General features: G+C 34.2%; 1 protein-coding gene across 1 annotated transcript; it reads right to left on the reverse strand.

Annotated features, from left to right (window-relative positions):
* Positions 1-1,984: 1,984 nt before the first annotated feature.
* Positions 1,985-24,026, reverse strand: ZSWIM2 (zinc finger SWIM-type containing 2). Its single transcript, XM_023212465.1, has 9 exons — positions 23,806-24,026; positions 22,575-22,651; positions 19,285-19,325; positions 12,504-12,714; positions 11,057-11,305; positions 7,717-7,801; positions 6,586-6,698; positions 3,881-4,034; positions 1,985-2,947 (listed from the first exon to the last, which is right to left on the reverse strand). The coding sequence occupies exons 1-9, from the start codon at positions 23,968-23,970 to the stop codon at positions 2,141-2,143; spliced, it is 1,902 nt and encodes a 633-aa protein (XP_023068233.1). The 5' UTR covers positions 23,971-24,026; the 3' UTR covers positions 1,985-2,140.
* Between the last annotated feature and the right edge of the window lie 1,893 nt (positions 24,027-25,919).

Here is a 25,919-nt window from a genome sequence, read left to right on the forward strand (position 1 = left end):
AGTGAACAGACAACCTATAGAATGGGAGAAAATTTTTGCAATCTATCTATCTGACAAAGGTCTAATATCTAGAGTCTACAAGGAACTTAAACAAATTTATAAGAAAAAATCCCATTAAAAAGTCGGCAAAGGACACGAACAGACACTTCTCAAAAGAAGACATTCATGTGGCTGATACATATGAAAGAAAGCTCAACATCACTGATCATTAGAGAAATGCAAATCATAACCACGATGAGATACCATCTCATGCCAGTCAGAATGATGATTATTAAAAGGTCAGGAAACAACAGATGCTGGCGAGGTTGTGGAGAAAAGGAAATGCTTTTACACTGTTGGTAGGAGTGTAAATTAGTTCAACCATTGTGGAAGATATTGTGGTGATTCCTCAAAGATCTAGAAGCAAAAATACCATTTGACTCAGCAATTCCATTACTGGGTATATATGCAAAGGAATATAAATCATTCTATTATAAAGATACATGCACATGAATGTTCATTGTGCACTATTCACAACCGCAATTGGTTGATTTCAGAATCAACTCAAATGCCCATCAATGATAGACTGGATAAAGAAAATGTGGTACTTATACATCATAGAATACTATGCAGCCATAAAAAGGAATGAGATCATGTCCTTTGCAGGGACATGAATGAAGCCAGAAGCCATTATCCTCAGGAAATTAACACAGGAACAGAAAACCAAACACTGCATGTTCTCATTCATAAGTGAGAGCTGAATGATGAGAACACATGGACACCTGGTGGGGAACAACACACAATGGGGCCTGTCTTGGGGGCAGAGGGAAGGAGAGCATCAGAAAGAATAGCTAATGGATGCTGGGCTTAGTACCTAGGTGATGGGTTGATCTGTGCAGCAAACCACCACAGCACATATTTACCTGTGTAACAAACCTGCACATCCTGCACATGTACCCTGGTACTTAAAATATAAGTTCATGAAAAAAAAATTATAAAATAAATAAGAAAGGTGAAATATCTATGGGAACATAAACAATATTTTATTAACTGGAAAATTATTTTGCAGTTTCCTTAGCTCTCTCTTTCAAGACAAATAGGCTGATAAAATTCTGAATTGCTGACAAATTTATTTGACCATCCATTTGTATGTCAGAAGCAAGACAAACTTTCATTCAGTTTTCAAATGCAGCTCATATTATAATTAACTCTCAGTTACTGTTTCTGAACTACATTTTATTAACTACTTTGTTTATGATTAACCTCAATTTAATCACTTCTTTAAATGCAAATACTCTTTTCAGAGAATTTTGCTTGATATCTTCAAGATTTGTTTCATAGACCTATGTATTACATTATTACCATGATAAAAATTATCATGTGATATTTTTTCCTTGTGACAGATAATACAAATCAATATATCATCAATAATTTTAAAAACATTTGAAAATAAACTGAGCCATATAATTTAAAATAAAAATCTAAGGGTTATATTTTTTCAAATGAACATTTTGAAACAATGGTTACTTTGAAAATAGAGCAGATTTAAAATTACAGATCCTTCAATAATAGTGATTGTATTAAGAAATTTGGAAGTACTTATATAAGTTTCTTGAAAATAAAACAGTAAGACCATTATAAATGTGACATAGCTGATAGTATTTCATTTTATTTTCATTTCATGTATAAGAAAACTCCTTTATGGAGTTTTTCAAGTTTTTTTTTTTTTTTTTATCGGTTTGTGGTAATTACTAGTGCAAGAAAAATGCAAAAAATACAGAAGTACCGGGAAGTAATCCCTGCATGTTATATGCTACCATAAAAAATATTTGAAAACAGTGACTCAAAGTAGGAAAACTCTATTTCCTTAATTTAAGTAAAACATTGCTAACATCAGAATAAAATAAGATAAAGACTCTAAAAATTATTCATTATTTATAACATCCTGAATATACTCATGAAGACACCTAATGCTATAAGTCGTATAAGTAATAGAATCATTTCCTTTAAGTGTAGTGAGCTGTTTATAGGTAAGTAGGCAAATTCCAAGAGAGAATTTTATATACATTTGTCAAGACTATATGTGCTTTTTATGTTCTATATAAAACATTTTTTATGCTCAACATTCAAATATTTTCTAATAGTAAATAAAAATACTTTTTCACAATTGAACTCCTTCTATTATTAAAGATAGCTCAGTACCTTTTGTATTTACAGAGTGAGACACAGGCTGTCTTGACAGATGACTACATTTTCGTGTAATTTCCCCCATACAGTTATTATACCTTTTAGACAAACTAAGTTTAGCTGTGCTCCAATTGACAATAAGATTGAAATCCTCTGGAAGTACAGTTGATCTCTTATTGTCCTCTCTTATTTTAGTGCCAGGAGTCTTCTTTAGGTTGTGGTTATTACATGTACAGCCTTTGGTCATCCGGCTTTGACTAGTGTGGTATTTTCCACTGATGCATGGACTTTCCATTGCAGTGGGACATACGATATTCTTATGAACAATAGGGGGAAGAAATGTTTGAGATGGTATTTTCCCAAATGATACCATGGGTAAATCTTGAAGATATCTGGGAAAATGTTGGCTAATTTTATATTCATAGGTTAATTTTCTTGAATTTGAATTATCTAATTGGATAGAGCATAGATTGTCTATTGGTATATTCTCACAGGCATCTTTTGGGCTTTGAGGTGTATTCCATTTATCAAAATTACACTGAGGTATGCTAGGTAAAATTCCAAGTCTATTTTGTTTTAAGACTAATCCAGTACCAGGAATAAAAAGATCTGGCTCTTTCTGCTTTGATAGATGAATGATGTCTCTGTTTGAAACAGATTGATGTGCTTGTCCATTCACTGCTGAATTTTTCCAAGTTAAAGGGTTATATATAACTTGTCCATCAATAGGGCACGAATTGCACTTGTGGAATAACCAATTGTCAATACATTTCCTGTGAAACTTTAAAAAAAGATAAGCTAATCAGAACTATACTAATCTTGTTTATAATATTATTCAAGTAAATTTCCCCCAGTTTCAGAATTGTATAATTTAAAATATTTAGCAAAATTGAAAAATAATTATTTATCAAGTTTCATGAAAATATTTTGAAGAAATTCATTTCTAAATATAACTGATGTAGGGACTGATTTCCATTTTCTATATTAAAATGCGAAGCCTTTTATGGATAGCACTCATAATTTTGTTAAAAATTCTCTACTTAAAGCTATTAATTTCACTGCTAATTATTTCTAATGAAAATTATTTTAAAAGTCATAACCAACTGGGCTTGAAAATGGATCTGATAACAGTAAAATATAAAATAACAAATTACATTTTTGGAAATAAAACAATTAGCCATTTTAAGTAAGGATGACTCTAAAACTTTATTACTGAAGCTTTGTTTATTTACTGAAGCAACTTTATTTCAGAAAAAAAGTTGGTTATCAACCACTATGTAGTTGCTTATCAATTATATAGTGATCAAGTAGTATTATCCTGATTCTAGTGAGTTCATATGAAATAATAATTGTCAACTTAGGCATTTCTGTTTCATCTTAAGACTCATAAAAATACATAGCAAAATATTAGTATTCTATAACCTTTTTCTTTCTACAGATAACTAAAGTAGATAAAGGAATCTAACTTAAAGTACCATTTTATCTTTCCTAGATAGTATATACAGAAATGAGTACTAATCAGTATAAACATATCCTCAGGGAGAAAGCTGCCTTCTCAATAGTCTCTGTGGCAGTTTTTTCTATATGTGCTGTGCAATGTGAACACCTCTGTACAGAGTACAACTCAAAAGTAAAAGGACAGACTTAAATTGTCACTTCATTTGTGAAAATTGACCCTACAGGGAAAGTAAAACTAAAATGATGTGACTTTTACCTTGTGAGTACATGGTAGCAATCTTGTATGTTGACCAAGATGAAATGCCTTCAGACAAAGTAGACACTGGTAGCCTGGAGCAAGAAGCTTACTATTCTTAGTAATCAGTTGGAGAGGCAATGATCTTACAACGTGTTTTGGTGTGTAAACTTGGCTGAATGAGAAGAAGAGACATGAGTGTTTACATGTTATTATAGATCAGGAAATGATCAATAGCACAGGTAAGTAGTCTCTATATAAATAATGCAATGAATCCTAGGTTTTCTTGAACTAAAGATAATCAATCTCATATATTATAAAGTTAAAAGATCTATTTTATTGATCCTGAACAATATGGATCCAACTTCACAAAGAACAAAGTTTTTGGCTAGGTGCGGTGGCTCACACCTGTAATCCCAGCACTTTGGGAGACTGAGGTGGGTGCATTACCTGAGGTCAGGAGTTTGAGACCAGCCTGGCCAACATGGTGAAACCCCATCTCTAATAAAAATACAGAAAAATTAGCTAGGCATGGTAGTGGGTGCCTGTAATCCCAGCTACTCAAGAGGCTGTGGCAGGAGTGTCCCTTGGACCCAGGAGGTAGAGGTTGCAGTGAGCCAAGATCACGCCACTGTACTCCAGCCTGGACGACAGTGAGACTTCACCTTAAAAAAAAAAAAGTTTTAAGTAGTCATATCAAAGAAAAACGCTAACCCAAAATTTTTGAGTTTGAGTTGCACTTTAAGGTCAATAAAATCAGACCATATACTCAAATTATAATATTTTAGTCTGAGTCAACACTTAGGCAACTGTTTAGAAAAATACAACCCAATTCACTCTGTCTTCTGGTAGGAAGTGAAGTGTATAGTAAGCCACATTAAATATTCCAGGCTACTATAGTAAATTGGTACATCATAAGAGATAAGGAAATTTGTTTTCGTTTGGGGTATATTCTTACCACTTCCATATTGTTAGACTATGTTAATGTAACTCTAAAAGTATCAACTCCATTTTTTGTACCAAAAATACTGACTGACATAACTAAGATGATATCCTATGAATTAACTGCTATTTGATGCCATTGCAACTGGTAAAACAGATACAACAAATCTTTAAGAGAAAAAAAAAGTTTGGTTAAAAGGTCAGATACATTCCTATCATTCAAAAGTCGTTCAGAACAAAGTTCAAATATATTCTTCAGAAAAGTTTGTACTTCTCATTACTCTGCAGATATATCCCCACCATATTAAAGAAATTGCTCTTACCAGGGTCATCTAATTTCAATGAAAATGTATATTTTTAGTACTCTTTTAAGGTTGTTACCTACTGTTTCTTATCCTCAAATTCTCTTTATTTATTCCATTTTCTCTGCCTAAAATGTACTTCTTCCCCTAATGTTCTCCTTCTGAATTCCCTGTCCCCCAATATCTCCTAAGTCCAACCATTAGTTATACAACTTAGCATTCTAACAGGATGAAGTGTGATACCTGTGCAGGGAAAATGGAGTTGCAAAGCCTTTGTGTAGGCTCATTTGATGCCCCACAAGAGCTCTGGTCTCCAACGTGTGTGCAGTACCCATGGGCATGGGCTATATATCAACTGAAGTTTGGATAGTGTGTATGTGCACGTGTGTGGGGGTATGGGTGTATTATATGTATGTGTGTGTGTGTGTGTGTATTTAGTGAGAACAAGCACATTTTTTGTTTAGTTGATTCACTGAAAGTATTTTTAGTTTCTATTTAATCCCATCCTTTAAAAGTTGTCTCTTTTCTATGTGTTTCATAAGGTACATAATCTCTTAATATTATACGACAGGCCACATTTTCTTTCTTTCTTTCTATTTTTGAGATAGAGTCTCATTCTGTTGCCTAGGTTGGAGTACAGTGTTGCCATTTCGTCTCACTGCAACCTCTGGCTCCCAGGTTCAAGCAATTCTCCTGCCTCAGCCTCCCAAGTAGCTGGGATTACAGGTATGTGCCACAACTCTCCACTAATTTTTTTTTTTTTTTTTTTTTTTTTGTATTTTTTTAGTAGAGACATGGTTTCACCATGTTGTCCAGGGTAGTCTTGAACTCCTGACCTCAGGTGATCCACCTGCTTTGGTCTACCAAAGTGCTAGGATTACAGGCTTGAGCCACGGCGCCCAGCCTAAATTTTCTGTAATTGAACAGGACTACTGCAAAAGGTCTGGAGACCTCTTCCCCCAGAGGCCAATTATTTCAAAGGCAAATTTCAAACATATTTGAATCTGCTTTTATTTAAACATAACTGATGTCAGTTTCAATTTTACATTTACGTTGATCATTTGATTACTGAGGAAACCACTGTATCCCTAGTATCTAGTATAGTTTCTGGTCAAATTAAAAATAATAGATGACATTATTTGAATATTTATTGTGTGTATTAACTCATTTCATACTCACAAAATTCCTACAAGATTGGTTTTAACAATTACTCCCATTTTAAAGATGAGGAAAATGTGGCAGATAGAAGTGAAGTAACTAGTCCACAAGTCACATAGACAATGTGTGGTTGAACTATGATTGGATTCAAGCAGTCTGACTCTACAGCCTTACTCTTCAACTGGATGGTACAATGCCACCTAGTATCTAAATGCTTAATAATAATTAAATAATAAATAGGAGAATAAATACAACTTATTCAAATTGAAAAGTTATTCAAAGATTCGGTCATACAAGAAATATAAATTTTACTGGGAATCTCACTCTTGCTTTTCTTGAAAATGTGACATCTTTTCTTCTATCTCATTTTTAGTATCTATGTATTTTACAGCTTCATCTGTTCTTTTTTCTAGTGATCTCCATTTTTGGTTTCTTTTCTGTAATAGGTGAAAAGTAGATGTTACTTTGCAAAGTCATGGATATTTTCATTTTGTGGATAAAAATTAGTAGGTTGCATATCAATAATGTGAATAATACACAATTATTTTTTTTTTTTGAGATGGAGTCTTATTCTGTCACCCAGGCTGGAGTGCAGTGGCACATTCTCGGCTCACTGCAAGCTCTACCCCCGGGTTCATGCCATTCCTGCCTCAGCCTCCCGAGTAGCTGGGACTACAGGTGCCCGCCACCATGCCTGGCTAATTTTTTGTATTTTTAGTAGAGACGGGGTTTCACCGTGTTAGCCAGGATGGTCTCTATCTCTTGACCTCATGATCCGCCCACCTCGGCCTCCCAATGTGCTGGGATTACAGGTGTGGGCCACTGCGCCCGGCCAATACACAATATTTTTAAACATATATATTATTTTTCAACACGTTAAAGTATTTACAAATTGTTAGTGAGTCTCATGCTATTGCACAGCTACTATAATGGCATTACTTTCTAAGGTAAAAAATAACAATAATTGTGTATGTTTTATTTTATCTTGTCTGGTAAGCAGAAAGTAGTAATATTATTCAACATCAGGAGATACTTTTAAAGTGTACGATTTAAATTATCCCAGTAAAATTCCATGTTTCATTATTGTTTATGTAAGAAAATTTAAGAGAAAATCATAAATGTTTTGGCTTTTCATTATAAGACAATTTGTAATGTTGACAGCTTTTTAAAAACTAATATTCAAGTTTCATGGCTATATTTTCTGTTCCAAAAATTTATTCATAATGTCATCAGATGTTTCTTATCATGTTAGATTTTATAAGTTACCAGTGTAAGAACTGGTTGCTTTGTGCATCCTTATGAAAAAGAGTTCTCCTAAAAATATAGCTTTAGGTTTGTATTAAAAACCAATCAGCTCTGTTCCACAGTGTTGTTATTCTTCTTATTCTTAGACTGACTTAGCTCTACAACAGGACAAATAGAAACACCGTTTTAGATTCAAGATGGATACTGTACCTCACGAAATGTAAACGTGTGGGAAAGATGGCAGCAGCTATCAAAACATTCCTGGCATAAGTGATATTCTATGCACTCGGTACACCTAAAAATACAAAACATCAAAACACGCAAGAAAAAACATCCTATTATTGTGATGGTTTTGGGTGAAAAATTCAGACCAAAACTTCCTGGGAACAATTCAAACATGACAAGGATCATCTCAAGTCACACTGTGTATTAGTTTCCTGTCGCTGCTGTAAAAATTTGCTACAAACTTAGCTTAAACTGCACAAATGTATTATCTTACTCTTCCATAGGATAGAAGTCTGAGATGAGTTTCAGTGTGCTAAAACCAACGGGTTGGCAGGGCCGTGTTACTTTTAGGGGGCTCTAGGGGAGAATCTATTTCCTTGCTCTTTCCATCTTCTAGAGCAGGGGTCCCCAACCCCAGGCGCTGACCTGGTCTGTGGCCTGTTTGGAACTGGGACATACAGCAGGAGCTGAATTGTGGGAGAGCAAATCTCCACCTTCTGTCAGATCAGCGGTGGCATCAGATTCTCATAGGAGTGTCAACCCTATTGTGAACTGTGCACATGAGAGATCTAGGTTGTGTGCTCCTTATGAAAATCTAGTACCTGATGGTCTGAGGTGGAACAGTCTCATCCTGAAACCATCCCCCAATAACCCCTGTAGAAAAATTGTCTTCCACAAAACTGGTCGCTGGTGCCAAAATGTTTGAGGACTGCTGTTCTAGAGGCTGCCCACATTTATTAGCTTGTGACCATTTCAAAACAAACAAAGTAGCATCTCTCTGCCTTTCTTCCACAATCACATTTCCCTCTGACTTTCTTGCCTCCCTCTTCTACTTTTAAGAACCTATATGATTACAGAAGGCTTATTCAAGCAATCCAGGATAACCTCTTTATTTCAAGGTCCGTGATTAGAAACCTTAATTTCCTGTGCAACCTTAATTCCTCTATGACATATAAGTTCTGGGCATAAGGATGTGGACGTTTTAGGAAGTCTATTATTTTGTCCACCACATGCCCCTTCCATGATGCCTTCTCAGACTACCTTAGCTTTCATTTACCTCTTTCTCTACATTCTTATAGGATCTACAGTCTATTAGATACTCTGTCATTTGATTATCCAGTGCTGCTTTCCAGTTGTTTCATGAGTGCCAGAGTTAGAGTTGGCAGCATACTTCTTGAAAATAAAAATTATATTCTTTCTTTCCCACAGAATGGAAAAAGGTAAACATAAAAGATCTCAGTAAAAACTATTGACAAGTCAAAAAAAAAAAACCACTTTCCATAAAAGCCCAATCTAAAAGTTATATTGTTTATAAAAATTTTGTCACAAGCAGAGGATTTTAAATTACTTGCAGCATAATTTACCAAACTGAAAATATTCTGAGCAGTAATCAAGTAAACTTATTATTCAAGTTATCAAATATTTAGAAGATTATTGCCATGAGAAATTTAAGAAAATATGTTCCTCAGACATCTTAAAAGAAGCAAATGCTAATTTATTCATTATTACTCTTTGTACATACAGGGAAGATTTTAATAATTAACAGCAATGGGTTGAAGAAATGGTGCCATTTATTCAATACATCAAAGTATGTTGGGCTAAAAAAAAGTTAAGCATCTCTGTATTTTAACATATATCTAGTAATTTTGCAATTAACCTCTTAAAAGATGAAGTAGTTAAGTTCTGAAATTCTAATGAAGGAATGAAGAAACTTTCTAGTTAATCTTGTCTCCTACTCAATGTGTTCCTAAAAGAAATGGAAATAGTTTTTCAGACTGATGACTGAAATGTCAGTACTCGAGGGAATGGAAGATGGATGGAGTCACAAACATTGAAAATGCATTCTTTAATTTATAAAAGAGAATGGAGACAGAGATGAGCAATTGTTAGCAAGATCCCTAGAGGAGAAGTTATGAGACAAGAAAAGATTCTCAAAGGAGAGTGTAGGGTCACTAGTGGGCAATCGGCAGGATAGTGGGTCATGTGTTTACTTAGTAGGAAGAATAATGCCCAAGGACAGAAAAAGCAGTCAGAAAGCTCTGAGTGACAGGAGTGTACTGTCATCAACAACATACCTAAAAGCAAGATTTATACTAAAGTTGTATGTAAACCATTTGGGGAACATTGATTGTAAGCACTGAGAATTTTATACTGTGGCCCTCACATGTCCTTGTTCCCCCACATGTCCCAGCCCCCTCTTTCACATGTGACATCAGCCCCTCCCTCACTGGTGCTATCCACCCCTCTTGAGAAAATTTAAATTGCCCATATGACAGCTGCTAATAAGATCAAGTCCTTCCTTTTCCTGGAATCCTCTTTAAACAACATTCCTGAACCTAGCTAAATACCTCTTGCTAAAAGTTTGTAAACATTCTGTACTTCCTCCCCAAGTTAGAGTCCTCCCTAGGAGCCTTCTGAGGCCAGCCATTTTCCAGCAAACACTTTTGTGAATAATTAACTTTCCTCTGTGTAACACATACAGAAAACAAAACTAAATTCAAAGGAGATAGGTATAATTTGCTATTGGATGTGATAATGTTTTATGGCTTTATGAGTTTTAATATATATATAATTTAAATTGGGCTCATGATAATGTAATTCAAGAAGGCTGAAAAATAAACTGATGCATTTCAAAAAATGTAACAAAGATTGAAATAATGTTTTCTTATTAATGTACTGTTAACTTAAAATTTTAATTAAGAAAATACAATTTCCTAGGCATAGCAATTAATTTATGTTTTATCGTGAGAATTGTGGGAAAGTTTGGGGGTTACTCACAGTGAAAACTGTTTGCTCTAATAATTACTATGTTTTTGTAGTTGTTGTTTCAGTATAAGATATGAAAAAAAGTAAAACCTGTACTCATTGCAATTTGGAGTAGGGAGGACTGGATTAAATATTCAGTCAATCTAGTCAATGTCCCTCTGGCCCAATCTTTGGAATTTTTGGAACTGCCCTCAAAGGTAGTTCAAATAAAGTTACAGATGGTGAGAGATCCAGCAAGGCTCTGAGCTTGGAAACTCATCTAGGCTAAAGCCACCTATCCTGTGTCCAGAGCTTCTGGGATGGGGTGCTACTTCAGACCCAATCTAGACCAGAGCTCAAAACAATACCCTTGCACAGAAGAAAATAAAATGATTGGAGTTCCTGAGATGCTGAACTGAGATAGAGGTCAGTCTGTAAGTCCTAAATAAGCAGTTGTCACACAAGTCAAACAGTATATGCAGGAAGAGAGAGGCTATAGAATGGGTGCTCTAATGCTCAAAGTTTCCTGATGTAAAAAAATAAAAAGAACACATGCTTATAGTTTACAGAGAACACTTACTTATAACACTTCCCCTCAATTGGAAATTGTTTGCAGTTATTACAGGGAATTCCAAGGTGTTTGTCCAGTCTCTCTTTCTCTGCTGAAGTTACAAGTTTGCTAGAGTTTTTGAACTCCTCCAAAATAAGTTTTAATGGTGCAAACTCTTTCCTGCACAGAGGACATTTCAACATGGAAGTGTTTGATGTACTCTGATAATTAGCTAAGATTTTCATGCATTTTATATGAATACTATTGCCACAGCCAAACCTATGAGAGATAAAAATTCAAGTTTATCATTTGTATAGAGCAGTTTTATATATCCATTGTATATATATATATATATATATATATTACATATATATTTATATAAGTAAAATTTCCTGTGCTACCATCTTTATTCCACATAAAAATAGATTCTGAACTGATTTTCAGCTATAGCTTGATTACATACACACACACACTCACTCACTCTAGTAATCTATCATCTTTAATACATCAGAATTCCAAACTTCAATTTTCCTTTATTGCAATGAAATGGTGAAAGATTTTGCAACATTAAAATATTTTCATTTGTAAAGTGAGAATGAATATAGGCTTAACACAAAGGAAAATAATAATAATAATTATTTTAATAAAATGCTTCACTGAGAGCAGGGGTGCCACCATACTTTTCCAGAAGTCACATAGTACATGGTAGTACCAAAGAAATAGCTGCTGAGAGAAATACTATTTTGGAAAGCAGTTAATAATTTTACAATATGCAATAGAAGCAGACATATGAACAACTACAGTGTGTACAAAAGTTTTGTTAAATTATCAGAAGAAAAAAGAATGATCAGGAGAAAAAGAGAGCAATGGCCAATTTTTCAAGTCCAACCTTATAGTGCTGTGAAGAAAAGTATGAACATTAGACTCTCAGTAAACATTTGTGCATATGTGAAAATTGAATTATTTAGGTTTAAAGATATAATTTTGAAAAACTGAAAATAATTTTTGTAATTTCAAAGTAAAATAATCTTTACTTCCAGAGAAGTCTTTATAACTATAATAAGCCATAACATTTATTCATGTGTATAAAATAAAAACAGAGAAATTACTCTACTCCTGTTACTTAAGGTAGGAGGAGGAATAATTGTGGAATTATGCTTCAATTTTTACCCTTGTAGTGTAGCTCAGAAAGATTTAGAGTAAGAGCATATATTTAGCTCACAACATATATACACACACATATATATGTTGTTTCCTAACATATATAATATATATTATATGTAAATATATGTACTATATATAAAAATATATAGTATATGTGTGTGTGTATTAGGAAACAAAGGAATTTAATTAAGTATAAATTAGCGGTAGGTAAAGTTGTCTATTTTTTCCCTATCAAGTCTCCTAAGGTAATAAATCACAAATATGTTTTAGAATTTTTAATTAGTTTTAAGAATCCAAAGAAAAAATACATCACCTGCAAAAGGTGACAGGAAGCTTTTTCTCTAAAAGTAGCTCTTGACAAATAGAGCAGATATCCTCGGAATCAATTTCCTTCTGTTTAATGTACCCATCTTCTTCAACATGTTCATTGTGGTCATTTGTTCCTGGTTGGGGAGTTTGAACTCGATGTATCCCCCGAAGCAAGTCACTTATCTCTCTTTCTCCAAGACCCAGTTGTAAAGCAGCTAGTGAAAAATCCCAAGTATTAAAATTCAGTCACAAAATTGGAGCTACAGAGAGGTAACAACTTATGCTGAAAGTTAGAATTTTCTTTCAAATATCAGAGAGACAGTTTTGATTGAATTATCACACTGACATTGACCACTTCTTTACATTTTTTTCAGAGCCAAAATGTCACAAGAGTCATATGAAAAAATATAAAAATTTTTTTTTCCTGTTACTAAAAAAGAGTCAATGCAAACAGTGCACTTGAATATGATAGTGCTCATCCTTGGATTGGTGTTACAATCATGTCTTATACTTTGAGTTGTTCACTTGTCCATAAACAATATTTTATGAACATATAAGAATATTAAAATAAATAGGACATGAATACATAAGGAGGAAACTGATATCTGAGATACTGTAATGATTTGTTAGATGAATAAGTGAATTAAAAAATAATGGAAGAGCAAGACTTAACTAATTGTAAATATTTTCTGTTTCTGTTTTGCGTACCTACAAAAGAGTGTCTCATTAGCCTCATCCTCAACAGATTTGGTCAGTGGTTCTCAGGACAATCTATTAGTTACTATATTGCCTGCACCATTAGCATGTGCATGTTTTGAGTTCTGAATTTTCTCCATTCTGCAGTCCTTAAGGGAATGATATTCTAAGTGCCTATAGTTTTGATCAGGGAATCCTAGATTCTTTATTCCTTGGCCCATCTCTGCTGCTTCCCCCTTCCCTCTCCTACTCCTGAACATGTCATAATTTAAATGCTAGTTGTTATCGGTCCCCTGCTTTCTATTCATTTTATGTATCTTTTTACTATATATGAATTAAAAATTATTTCCAAGATAATAAAATGCTCTGTTTTTCTGGAAAGACCCCCCAACTAAACACTAAAAACACTGAAAACATCACAGTTACATTTCAATACAGAAATCGCGGCTCCCTGTCTGAGGTGGAATGGCAAGCGGACTGTGGGAGGGCATCATACATTAATTAACCATTACTTTGGGGAAGAAGGGCTATTTGTCACAGAGACACAGCAACATCTGCTCTCTAAAAAAGGAGAGAAAAATAAATAACAAAATATTGTGCTTTGGGGAATAAAGATGCACTGGGTCAGCAGAAATACTGAAGAATAAAATTTCATAAAAGAAGTTGGCAACAAACTGTTCTGTGTGGTAAAATGTGAACTGGAAAATAAAAGGAAGAAACAAACTCTTCTAAAGTGAATTTGGAAAAATTAATGCATAAGATTATACAGGAATATTTTGAAAGAGAAGAGCAAGGCAGCTAATCTAAACTGACGTCACAATGTGTTGTACAAGTAATAAATGTAATAATATATGAGATGCTCTAAATAATAAACATTGTTAAACAAAGACCAAAAGAAGTATTATCTAATAACTGTTACTGAGATAACTGGGTGGCAATATGGAGAAAATTAACTCAAACCAAATACCAACCTCCAACTTATACCAAAACAACTACACACTGATGCTATTATATAATGAAGAACAAAAATGATAAAAAGAGCAGAAAAAAAAACTCCAAAGAACTATTGATACTATGGAAGAAAGACAATTTTTAAAGGGTCAAAACAATAAACATGAAAAGAACAGATGATCCGATTTAATAACACAAAAATTCATATGTATAACAAAATTGAATAAAGTCATAGAGAAAAATTTATAGCAGATTAGAAAAACATTTGAAAAAAGTAATGCTTATAATAATTAAGAAATGTTTGCAGTTTTATCCTAATAAATAGCCAAAATACAATTCACGTAAAACACAAATAGTAAACAAGGCAGTGGAAGATGTTCAATTTTATTTGCATCAAAGGCAAATGAGTTGAAGTAAGAATAAAGCACAGACACTAAATAAAACTGACTGAATAAACACTATCATAAATGTTATGATTTGTTTGTCTTATGTTATTTCTTACCCTAGAACTTAAAGTATAATAAAAAAAGTATTTGAAGACATTTTAGATCTTCCTAAAATTTATTTATCCTCTGGTATAAATAAATATACCAGAGAATAGAAACTCTTTTCTTATTTCATTTACCAGGCATGGATAGATTACTATGAACCTTGTATCTGGTATTTTCCTCCTTTGCGTGGCTGTCTTTCTTTCCAAAATTATAGAAATATTACTAACATGGAAAAATATTTCTATGTGTCTCTATTTTCATTTTTTTTTTTTTTTTTTTGTTTTTTGAGGCAGAGTCTCGCTCTGTCGCCCAGACTGGAGTGCAGTGGCCGGATCTCAGCTCACTGCAAGCTCCGCCTCCCGGGTTTACGCCATTCTCCTGCCTCAGCCTCCCGAGTAGCTGGGACTACAGGCGCCCGCCACCGCGCCTGGCTAGTTTTTTGTATTTTTTAGTAGAGACGGGGTTTCACCGTGTTCGCCAGGATGGTCTCGATCTCCTGACCTCGTGATCCGCCCTCCTCGGCCTCCCAAAGTTCTGGGATTACAGGCTTGAGCCACCGCGCCCGGCCTATTTTCATATTTCTTAAATATGCTGTAGTATGCTTAAGTACTACAGTTAAAATGTGCCAAAAACAGGAATCCAAAAAACAAATAAAACTTAAAGAAATTGACATATTGCTGAAATCACTGTAAATCAGCAAAAGTATTCTGACAACATATTTGGCAGTACATATGAGGAGAAGACATAAAAATATTAACACTTCTACTCCAAAACACAATAAGACTTTAGGCTAAGGAAATAGTTGAAAAGAACAAAAAGCTTCATATACAAAGAATATAACAAGTAGTTAGAAATAAATGCTTAATAATGGAAGAAAGTTAAATTGCTTATAATATACCATATTTAGTGAAATATTAGCTAGCCTTTGATGACTTTTAATGAAAGTCATTATATAGCAGAGATTATATAGCATTGAAAATATAAAGTAGCCAGGCACTGTGGCTCACGCCTGTAACCCCAGCACTTTGGGAGGCTGAGGAGGGCGAATTACGAGGTCGTCAGGAGATCGAGACCATCCTGGCTAACACGGCGAAACCCCGTTTCTACTAAGAAAAAAAAAAAAATACAAAAAAATTAGCCAGGTGTGGTGGCGGGCGCCTGTAGTGCCAGCTACTCAGAAGGCTGAGGTAGGAGAATGGCGTAAACCCGGGAGGCGGAGCTTGAAGTGAGCCAAGATCTTGCCACTGCGCTCCAGCCTGGGCGACAGAGCGAGACTCCATCTCAAAAAAAAAAAATCATAAAAAAAAAAAAAGTAACAATGTCTGATAAAAGCAGAAAACATCATTCTGACAGAATATTAGGCTGTTTTATGATATATATAAAATCATAAATGGACAATAGAAAATAAAAAGTTTACATCTTTCTGGTGGGAATTTAGAAAAATTTCCTTTAATGAAGTTTTAATTTTATTCATAAATATTTAATTCCAGAAAGAACAGATAGTATTCACTAGTTATTGTATTTAAAAGGAACTATCAGGTGGTAAATCTAGCTTTTGTTGGGAAAATGTTTGTGAAAAAAAGAATGTTTGGCGTTCAAAAATTAACATTTTTCATAATAAAATTCCCACATAATCATTTTTTGTCGGTCTTTGAAAAGAAAAGAGAGTCTCAGATTTCTTATATGCAACACTGGAATGTAGATAATTGCTTCCAGATTCCTTTTAGAAAAGAATCTCTGAACGATGTTCAAAACATTCCTCTTCCATTACAAGTAACATTCCCTCCACACTTATTTAAATACTACACATAATCCTAAGGAGTAGTTATTTATAGTTTTCTTTATTTTTCATATATGTTTATTCTAGCTTTAATTTAAATGATAAATTCTAAGATCACTAAGACTTACTTTCTTTGAATATTATTACACTCTCTAGTATTTTGTACACATGAGATTTTCTCAATGTTTACTAATTAAAATTTATTTTAAATACAAAAGATATAAAAAATCTTTATTTCAGAAGGAAGTATAAATTCTCAAATTATATAGGATTAATTTTAAACATTAAAAAATTCCCTACTGTAGACTGAATGGTTGCTGTCTTCAATAAGTGCAAAGAATAATAATACAATGTAAAATATTAAATTGATCAATACAAAATTGCTGTGTTTGCAGATGAAAAACATTCATATGCTAGCAATACATATTTTTCAATTTATAAAAAGCACCCAGCAGAGCTCCTGGCTAATATGTGGTACAATAAATATTTGTTGAATTTAATTGGGTAGAACTACACTGTTGAATATTGTAGCCATTAGCCATAGGTAGCTATTGTGTACTTGAAATTTGACGAGTGTGACTGACAAAACAAATTTTAAATTTTGTTAAATTAAAAATTTAGTTTTTAACTTAAAGCTGATAATCTATAGTTAAAGAAAAATGTATAAGTATGTAACAATTTGGATATGTTAATCTATTTTTCAACTGAAAAGTTTGACGAAGTCTATATACAGATCAAATATTTCCATTGAAAATATAGTGTCAGAGTTGAGATCCACTGTAAGTATAACAGACATGCTAGATTTTGAAGACTTAGTATAAAAAAAGTAAAATAGCTGATAACTTTTATATTGATTACATGTTGATACAATAATATTTTGATGTACTGGGTTAAGTTAAAATACATATTAAAATTACTTCCCTGTTTCTTTTTACGTCTTTTAATATGGCTACTAGAAAATTACATACGGGGCCGGGCGCGGTGGCTCAAGCCTGTAATCCCAGCACTTTGGGAGGCCGAGACGGGCGGATCACGAGGTCAGGAGATCGAGACCACCCTGGTTAACACAGTGAAACCCGGTCTCTACTAAAAAATACAAAAAAAAAAAAAAAAACTAGCCGGGCAAGGTGGTGGGCACCTGTAGTCCCAGCTACTCGGGAGACTGAGGCAGGAGAATGGTGTAAACCTGGGAGGCGGAGCTTGCAGTGAGCTGAGATCCGGCCACTGCACTCCAGCCTGGGCGACAGAGCGAGACCCCGTCTCAAAAAAAAAAAAAAAAAAGAAAAAGAAAAAGAAAATTACATATGTATGTTATATTTCTATTGGACAGCCTCAGTATCGAAGTTTGTGAAAATGATATGGAAGAATAGTGTAGAGAATAAGACTTTGGAGAAAAGTCAACATTTAACTTCAGTGAATACAATGGAGAAGTCAAAAAGAAAACAATATATATAAAATCATACAACCTAGTCATCATGCATGAAGGGACTGAGAGAGAGGATTAAGAAGAGGCTGACATTTTAGAAAGAATCTGTTTATCTGGAGGGTGAAAGACAAAGTGTAAAGTGCAGGCATTGGAAACAAGGAGGCTACTTAGAATGGTACTAAGGGCTGAGGAAAGTGGAACAAAGGTAAGAATGAGTATGGAGAAATAGAAACACTTGAGAAATATGTAGGATGTAAAACAAGCAGGATTTGTGGTATGGGTAGATATATGGCAGAAGAGAATGAGAGAGAAAAAATCAGAGAGAATATCAAGGTTTATAGCTTTGAAGAGAAAATAAAAAGGAAAGCCACTATGTGAGGTAGGGAATCTAAGAGCGGAGCACAGATGGAGAAGTCAGTATTTAAGATGCCCATGGGACCTCCAAATTGAGCTGCCCCAGAAGGCAACTGGAAATATTGGTCTGCTGGTAAGACTGGGAATCACCGTACAGAGTTAACAGTTGGAGGCATGGAAAATGGGGGACATTTCTAAAAAAATATGTAGAGTGAAAAAAGAGAAAAATCCCTGTGAAACACTAATGGTAATTTATTATCTGGGATAATTTTAAAAATAAGTCTACTGTGATTGTAATTCTATAATAGCTAGGGGGAAATAAACTTGCCTAAATAAAACAAATCCTTTTGGAATAGAAAAAAATAAAAAACTAATTATCACTTTAATTATTCATTAATATCAGAAAATTTATTAATACTTTTAGAAATGCAGTTCTCAGATGGGTCTAGTATAGGTCAAACAATTCCTTAACTGCAGTTAACCCTTTCACAATGACAGTATCTTTATTATAAAATGTACAAATTTAAGTGACCTGTATTGCAATTATTTTTCTTTCTCTCTTATTTTTGAGAACTCTGTAATTTAAACTTATATAAATATATAACTGACTCTAAACTCAATTTAAGAACTCACTTAAAAACTACATTTTACTCTGCTTTTGTTTTGCAAAAAAATTTCATTCAGCAAACATTTTTGAATAAAACAATGTTCCATACCAACAGTCTATTTCTGGGATCTAAAAAAATCACATTCGCTGTTTTTCTCACAATTAAAATAATTTTAGACACAGAAACCACTGTAACCTTTTCTTAGAATACATAAATGTTTTTCTATTTAATAATTGGCCATTGTTTCATATTTGTTTTTATTAAGTGCCTATGAATTTGAAAATGACATGTAAAGTTACATTTTTTTAAGATGAAAAATGTTCCAAGTGTCTTAAGTTTAAGAAGCTGAGCTACTGATAGTTACCAGATTCCCTAGAAGAATAACCATCTAAATTTAGAAAATGTTAAATAAAAAAATTCTTATTTTTTTAACTTTAAATTAGTAAAATAAAAACAAAAAACCCAAACCCCAAACTTACATTCATGGTTCCTTGGAAGCCTGAATTTTTTCAACAAGACCCTAACATTCACAAGTAGAAAAAAAATTGAGACATTTATTTTTGACATAAACTCAAAAGACATTTAAAAATATTTAGAATAGAAACTGAATTATAAGATTTATATTATGGGAAGTGTTATGAATAAACTTAAAACTCATCAATTTTCTCTTATAATAGTTGCTAAGCTTATATTTTAAAATAAGCATATGTGAAAAAAGTATGATTAGTGAAAACAAATGACAGCTGGTGTCAAGAGATTTGTCAGACAGAGTCCACTTATTTCTTATGACATACAGTTATTCACAGGGAAAGGATAAAGAGGGGATTTAGGTATTTATGATACTGCCTTAAATTTCTCTGGAAATGGAATAATTTTCTGGATGGTGTACCAAATGGCTGTTTTCCTACATACACCGCTTTAACACATGATAGAAAAAAATATTTAAAAATTTTACCAGTTAAAATGGAATGCAACTTTTTTTAAAAAGTGGGAAATACCTATTAAATTATTATTCAATGATACTATATATACTTTAGTATGTGAAACACTGATTGTATTTCCATTTACTTGATGGTTACAATATTGTACAACATGAGTTATATAATAAAAGAGAATACCCTTCCCCTGACATAAAATGAAAATGGAAAAAACCCTATTTTAAATATAATCATGATACCAAATTGTAAGTTGTGAAAGGACCATATTTTATCTTTATGTCAACTAGAGTAAATAACTTGTGTTACTAGATGCTTAATAAAAACTGATTAAAATAAAAGAGCAAAATAAGTAAAAACATTAGAAATAATTATATAATTTTTTTTTTTTTTGAGACGGAGTCTCGCTCTGTCGCCCAGGCTGGAGTGCAGTGGCCGGATCTCAGCTCACTGCAAGCTCCGCCTCCCGGGTTTACGCCATTCTCCTGCCTCACCCTCCAGAGTAACTGGGACTACAGGCGCCCGCCACCTCGCCCGGCTAGTTTTTTGTATTTTTAGTAAAGATGGGGTTTCACCGTGTTAGCCAGGATGGTCTCGATCTCCTGACCTCGTGATCCGCCCGTCTCGGCCTCCCAAAGTGCTGGGATTACAGGCTTGAGCCACCGCGCCCGGCTATATAATGTTTTTTACTTGTAAAGACAAGCGCTAGAAATGTGAAAGTCATAATCTTTTCTTAATTTCTTATTTTTTCATGTTAACTATCAAATAAATTAAAATAATATTAATAATTTATTAGTATGAGTATAGGTAGGCAAAACAAAAGGAGTTGATTTGTATTTAAATTAAAGGTTTTTTTTTTTTTTCTTTTCTAGAGGTTAATTACCCTACAAATAGATTCTGACACTAGAGGAAAAATTTCAGATTTAATAGACATAATCTTCAATGGAGTTCTACTTCTATCTTCAAAGATTTATAGTTAAAGTCAACGAAATTAGACACTAGCGAAATGACATCCTATTCAATAAATGGTGCTAGGAAAATTGGCTAGCCATATGCAGAAGAAGGAAAGTGGACTCATAGCTTTCACCATATACAAAAATTAACTCAAGATGGATTAAAGACCTAAATGTGAGACTGTAAACTACAAAAAACTTGGAAAATTGAAGAAAAACTAGGAAACTCTTCCAGACATTGGCCTGGGCAAAGAATTTATGATCAAGTCTTCATAAGCAAACACAACAAAAAGAAAAATAGTTTGATGGACTTAAACTATAAAGCTTCTGCACAGCAAATGAAACAATCAACAGAGTAAACAGACAACCTAAAGAATGGTAAGAAACATTTACAAACTATGTATTTGACAAAAGGCTAACATCCTGAATTTATAAGAACTGAAATAACTCAACAAGATAAAACCTAATAACCTCATTAAAAAGTGGGCAAAGGACATCAATAGACATTTTTCAAAAGAAGATATACAAGTGGCCAATAAACATATAATAAAATGCTCAACATCACTAATCATCAGAGAAATGGAAATTATAACCACAATGAGATAGCATCTTATACATGTCATAATGACTATTATTAAAAAGTCCAAAAACAACAAATGTCGATAAGGACCTGGAGAAAGGGGAATGCTTATATACTGTTGCTAGGAATGTAAATTAGTTCAACCTTTATGAAAAACAGTATGGAGATTCCTCAGAAAGCTAAAAATAGAACTACCACGACTCAGCAATCCTATTCCTGGGTATACGTCTACAGGGCAAGAAATAATTATATTGAAAAGATACCTGAACTCATATGTTTATCACAGCACTATTCACAACAGCAAAGATGTGGAATCAATGTAAGGATCCATAATGGTGGGCTGGATACATAAAACGTGGTATATAAATATACCACATTAATAAAATGTGTGTATGTGTGTGTGTGTGTGTATATGTATATAAATATAATACAACTCAGCCATAAAAATTAATGAAATCATGTCTTTTGTAGCCGCATGGATGGGACTGGAGGCCATTATCCTAAGTTAAATAATTCAGAAATAGAAAGTCAAATACTGTATGTTCTCAGTTGTAAGTGAAAGCTAAACAATGGGTCATATGGACATATAGAGTGAAATAAGACATCAGAAACTATAAAAACTGGGAGGGTGGGAAGGGAGTAGAGGCTGAAAAATCACTTAATAGGTACAATGTTCAGTATTGGGGTGATTAGTACACTAAAAGTCCAGACTTCACCATTATGCAATATATGCATGTAAGAAACCTGAACTTGTACCCCCTAAATATATAAAAATAAATGAAAAATTTAAAAGTGCTTCATAGTCAAATGTTAATTGAAAAGGAAAATATTTTGCAACTTGACTGCCATAGGCCAATACGGAAAAGGTGAATACTTTCAACCTATGTATACATGTAGAAAATGGAACATTTGATATTCAAGAAAATGTGATTTTGGAAACACAATTTGTTGAAGCACAGCAATATCTCAAATGAACCACATAATTATCATCAGTGATAAGATCAGGATTTTCCCCCCTGTTTTATAGTTAGATTTCACATTCGTACATGAGAATCTAAAATTGATTTTTTCTATTTAAAAGCATTAACATTATAAAATGTTTCCCAATTTAAACGTTATTCAGTTTTCAGAATAAAATGAAATACTGAAAATTTTATTGGTAAGCTACGACCATTTTAACTTTATATTCCCCAAGCACCAAATTTCTTTAATTTTGTTGTTATTCAAACCATGAAAAAGGCAAAATATGTAACACACCAAGATGCTCTTTTGTGGAAGATCTTCATTGAAAAATCACTTACCAGCAGATATGCTTACAAAGTTCCCCTCCTTTCAAAAATGTGGAACAGTTACAAACATGAGGATTTCCTAGAAAAACCTTTAAAAGAAAAATGCATAAAAAGATCAGTAAAATTTGAGAGAGCAAAACTGAGTTAATAAAAGAGATTTGAAGAGGTAATTTAGTTTAGGTGATTCAAAAAGGTTGAATAGATTCTATCGGAGAATCTTAACTCTTGATACCAGGCTCTAGGCTGATTTTTCATTTCATTATTTGTCTTTGTTAGCAAATTAACAAATTAAGATGGTTTTAAAGTGACCTGCCGTTAAGCAGGTGAAAATAAATCTAATTTCCAAAGTCAAAAGAGAAAAAAAGCAAAAATCAACCCATAAATTCCTTACTGTAAAAAAATTCTCCTTTGGGGTGGAGCTAAGCACTTTTGTAAGGCAGCTCATTTTGGATTTTTGTTTGGTGCATTTGAGTCGGTGAATTTATTTATTCAAGAGGACAAAATTTATTCACCAAGACTAGTGTGGCTAAAACAATCAAATACAGTAAGTATTGAAGCATCAAAGTAAAAAATATGCTTTAAATAAGCACAGACTAGTAAATTGCATTCAACTCTTAAACTGCATGGCATTAACGTAAAATTTTATAAGTCAACTCCTAGGAGGTAGTGCAGTGGCTGATTTTTGAGTGGTTAAGGGTGGAATATGCAAATATGAAACATCTGTGGTCTTTCAGCAAACTTGAATTTTTATTCATTAATACCTTTCCAAGGTATTGCCATTTAAACCATCCTTTAATAGAGCCTTCATATGATTTCAGAGTGAGCAAAAAGTAAAGGGAAACCTATTTATTTATTTAAAAAATATTTACAGTATGCTAGCAGATTGTAGAATTTTCATTTCGTTTGATTTACATGACTAAAGACCACTAACAACGGATCCAAGAACACATGTAATGCAAACCAGATATTCATATAAAGCCTCTGACATTTTCAAGCCTAAAGATCAAGAGCCATCATCTTTTACAAGAGTTGGAGTTTGAAGTCTTAACCTCCAAATACTATTTCCTTCTGTAATTTGCACGTCTTTTAGGGTCTGGAACACTCGCGGGGAGACGCTTTCGGGGGGTGAGGCAGCAAGTATCCGCAGGGATTGTGATGGTGGCTATGCACATTGGGTATGCTAGGAGGGGAACACGGTGGGCGGGGATGGTGGCGAAGTAGGGGCGGTAGAGGCGGTAGTTACTCGGAAATCCATGTATTCCGGCTCTTCCTCCCTCAGCAGGAAGCCAGTGGGGCCCATCTCTCGTAGGAGGTATATGCTGCTACTCAGTGCCTGGTCTTGGTGCCAGCTGAGCCTCTCGCTCAAGTGTCTTCGCCTTTCAGAGGCCTTATAGCCTCGACGAAGCATCCTGGCTAGGTGCGGGCGGAGGCGGCCCCTCTGCTCGGCTCACTAAGGTGCCAGCCGGTCTCCAAGACAACGGCGTGCAGGCTGGTTGCCTTGGTGACGGTGGTTGGGCTCCGCGCTGTCCCGGCGTGCCTTGCGCAGAAGAAAAGCGGGCGACAGAGGTGCGGGATGGCGTGGATTTCGCAACTCGCCCCAGCCTCCCCTGCATTTTGAAGCGACGCCGTTGACTGAGGCGTGTCTTTAATAATCATCTGGCCGACTTGGAAGCTGGCGGCCGAAGGCATAGTTGTCCGTTTTCTTGGGTTCCTTCTGCTTCCTCAGGGCAGAGATGGTAAAATCTACGTGTTAAGACAGTTTCTAACCCAATTGCAGTCTGGGCTCTGGATGCTAAAATTATCCTGTGATGATTCATCATATTTAACAAAAAGCCAAGGTTACGGAGCCCATAGTGATTTTTGACGTCAACAATATTCCACAAACGTTTTCTAATTGCTCACTATGTGCATAGATTGACCGAGTCTCTGGGGGTAGATGTAGAAGACAGGAGTTCTAAACCCTAGGAAGTGCATCATCCGTAGTGTGCCGGCTCTTACCTGGGAGGAAGCTAGATCCTTAAGCCATTTCTCTGTCTCTCTGTCTCTCTGTCTCTCTGTCTCTCTCTCTCTCTCTTCCCCCCCTTCTCTCTCTCTGCCTTCTCTCTCTCTCTCTCTTTCTCTCTCTCTCTGTGTGTGTGTGTGTGTGTGTGTGTGTGTGTTGTGTTGGAGGGGAAATGGTATTCCAAGTGAGGGAACATTTTTTAATTGCATATTTGGGTAGGGGTGGGTGTTGGGGATGGTACAGCCAGAATGGTGGATGATGGTACATCCTGAATGGTGGCACAGAATCCGTTGACTATGGGTACATGAAACTTACAAATCTGTATACTAAGGAATAAGAGTTTCAAGGTATGCAGTATTTGTACCTCTAATAATTTAAATTGTCTCTGAGCTTTGTTTACCACGTTTTAGGGGGAAAACTGTAATAAAGTATGGGTCAACATTTTGAGTCATAATTACTGAAAAAAGAAGCCATATTACTAGAATCTCTATAGGAAATTAAAAGCGGGAGATAGCACTACTTGGAGGCCCAGTAACCTTTGCCTTGGCGGCCAAAGATAGAGGATTTTTGTCCTATTTTATCATGGGCAGAAATCATAACTAGATTATGTAAACAGCAGGAAAGTTCTCAGAAAATGACAAAGGCAAAAGATGAAAGAAGGTGATGGTAATGGCAGCTTTCACATGTGAGACAACTGGCTAAACATCATCCAACCCTTAAAATCTTAGGTCTGAAGTCTAAGGTTTTAACTTACTAAATTTTATTTTTAATCTCCTATTCTGACTAATAACAACTCACATTCATACTACCATACTCCCAACTTTAGAATCAATTTAATGGTACTAGATGTTAAAGCAATACATTATATAACATTAGAAAAAAACTCACATATCAAGAGCAAAAGAAATTATAAATTGGATTAAATTATTTTACATATTGATATGTATAATTTCAAAAACTCAATAAATTAATGACAATCCATATTTGCTATATAATATGATGAGTTGGACTTCAGAGTGAAGACATTTTATTCAACCATCAATTTTTTTCTCTCTCCTTATATATGTGTGTATACTTATAAAATAAAGTTATTATAGAATTTTTAAAAACAAACAGCAAAAATTGTTAAAGCTGTTGTGTTTTAGTTATAGCAAGATGGTGATACTTGTTTACTTGCTCCGTGTATAAGTGATAAACATTTTCGAAGGGTCGTATGTTTAAGACACAATAGTCATTATATCAATGGAATATAGGTTCATAAATTCCATTTTGGGAGATGGTAAAAATAACAGTGTTTATGCTTTCATAGAAGTTAAAAAGTGAAAGCACAGATTGCTAGACAGAACTTCAGTCTA

Source organism: Piliocolobus tephrosceles, chromosome 11 (genome assembly GCF_002776525.5).
Source record: "Piliocolobus tephrosceles isolate RC106 chromosome 11, ASM277652v3, whole genome shotgun sequence".
Lineage (NCBI taxonomy): Eukaryota > Metazoa > Chordata > Mammalia > Primates > Cercopithecidae > Piliocolobus > Piliocolobus tephrosceles.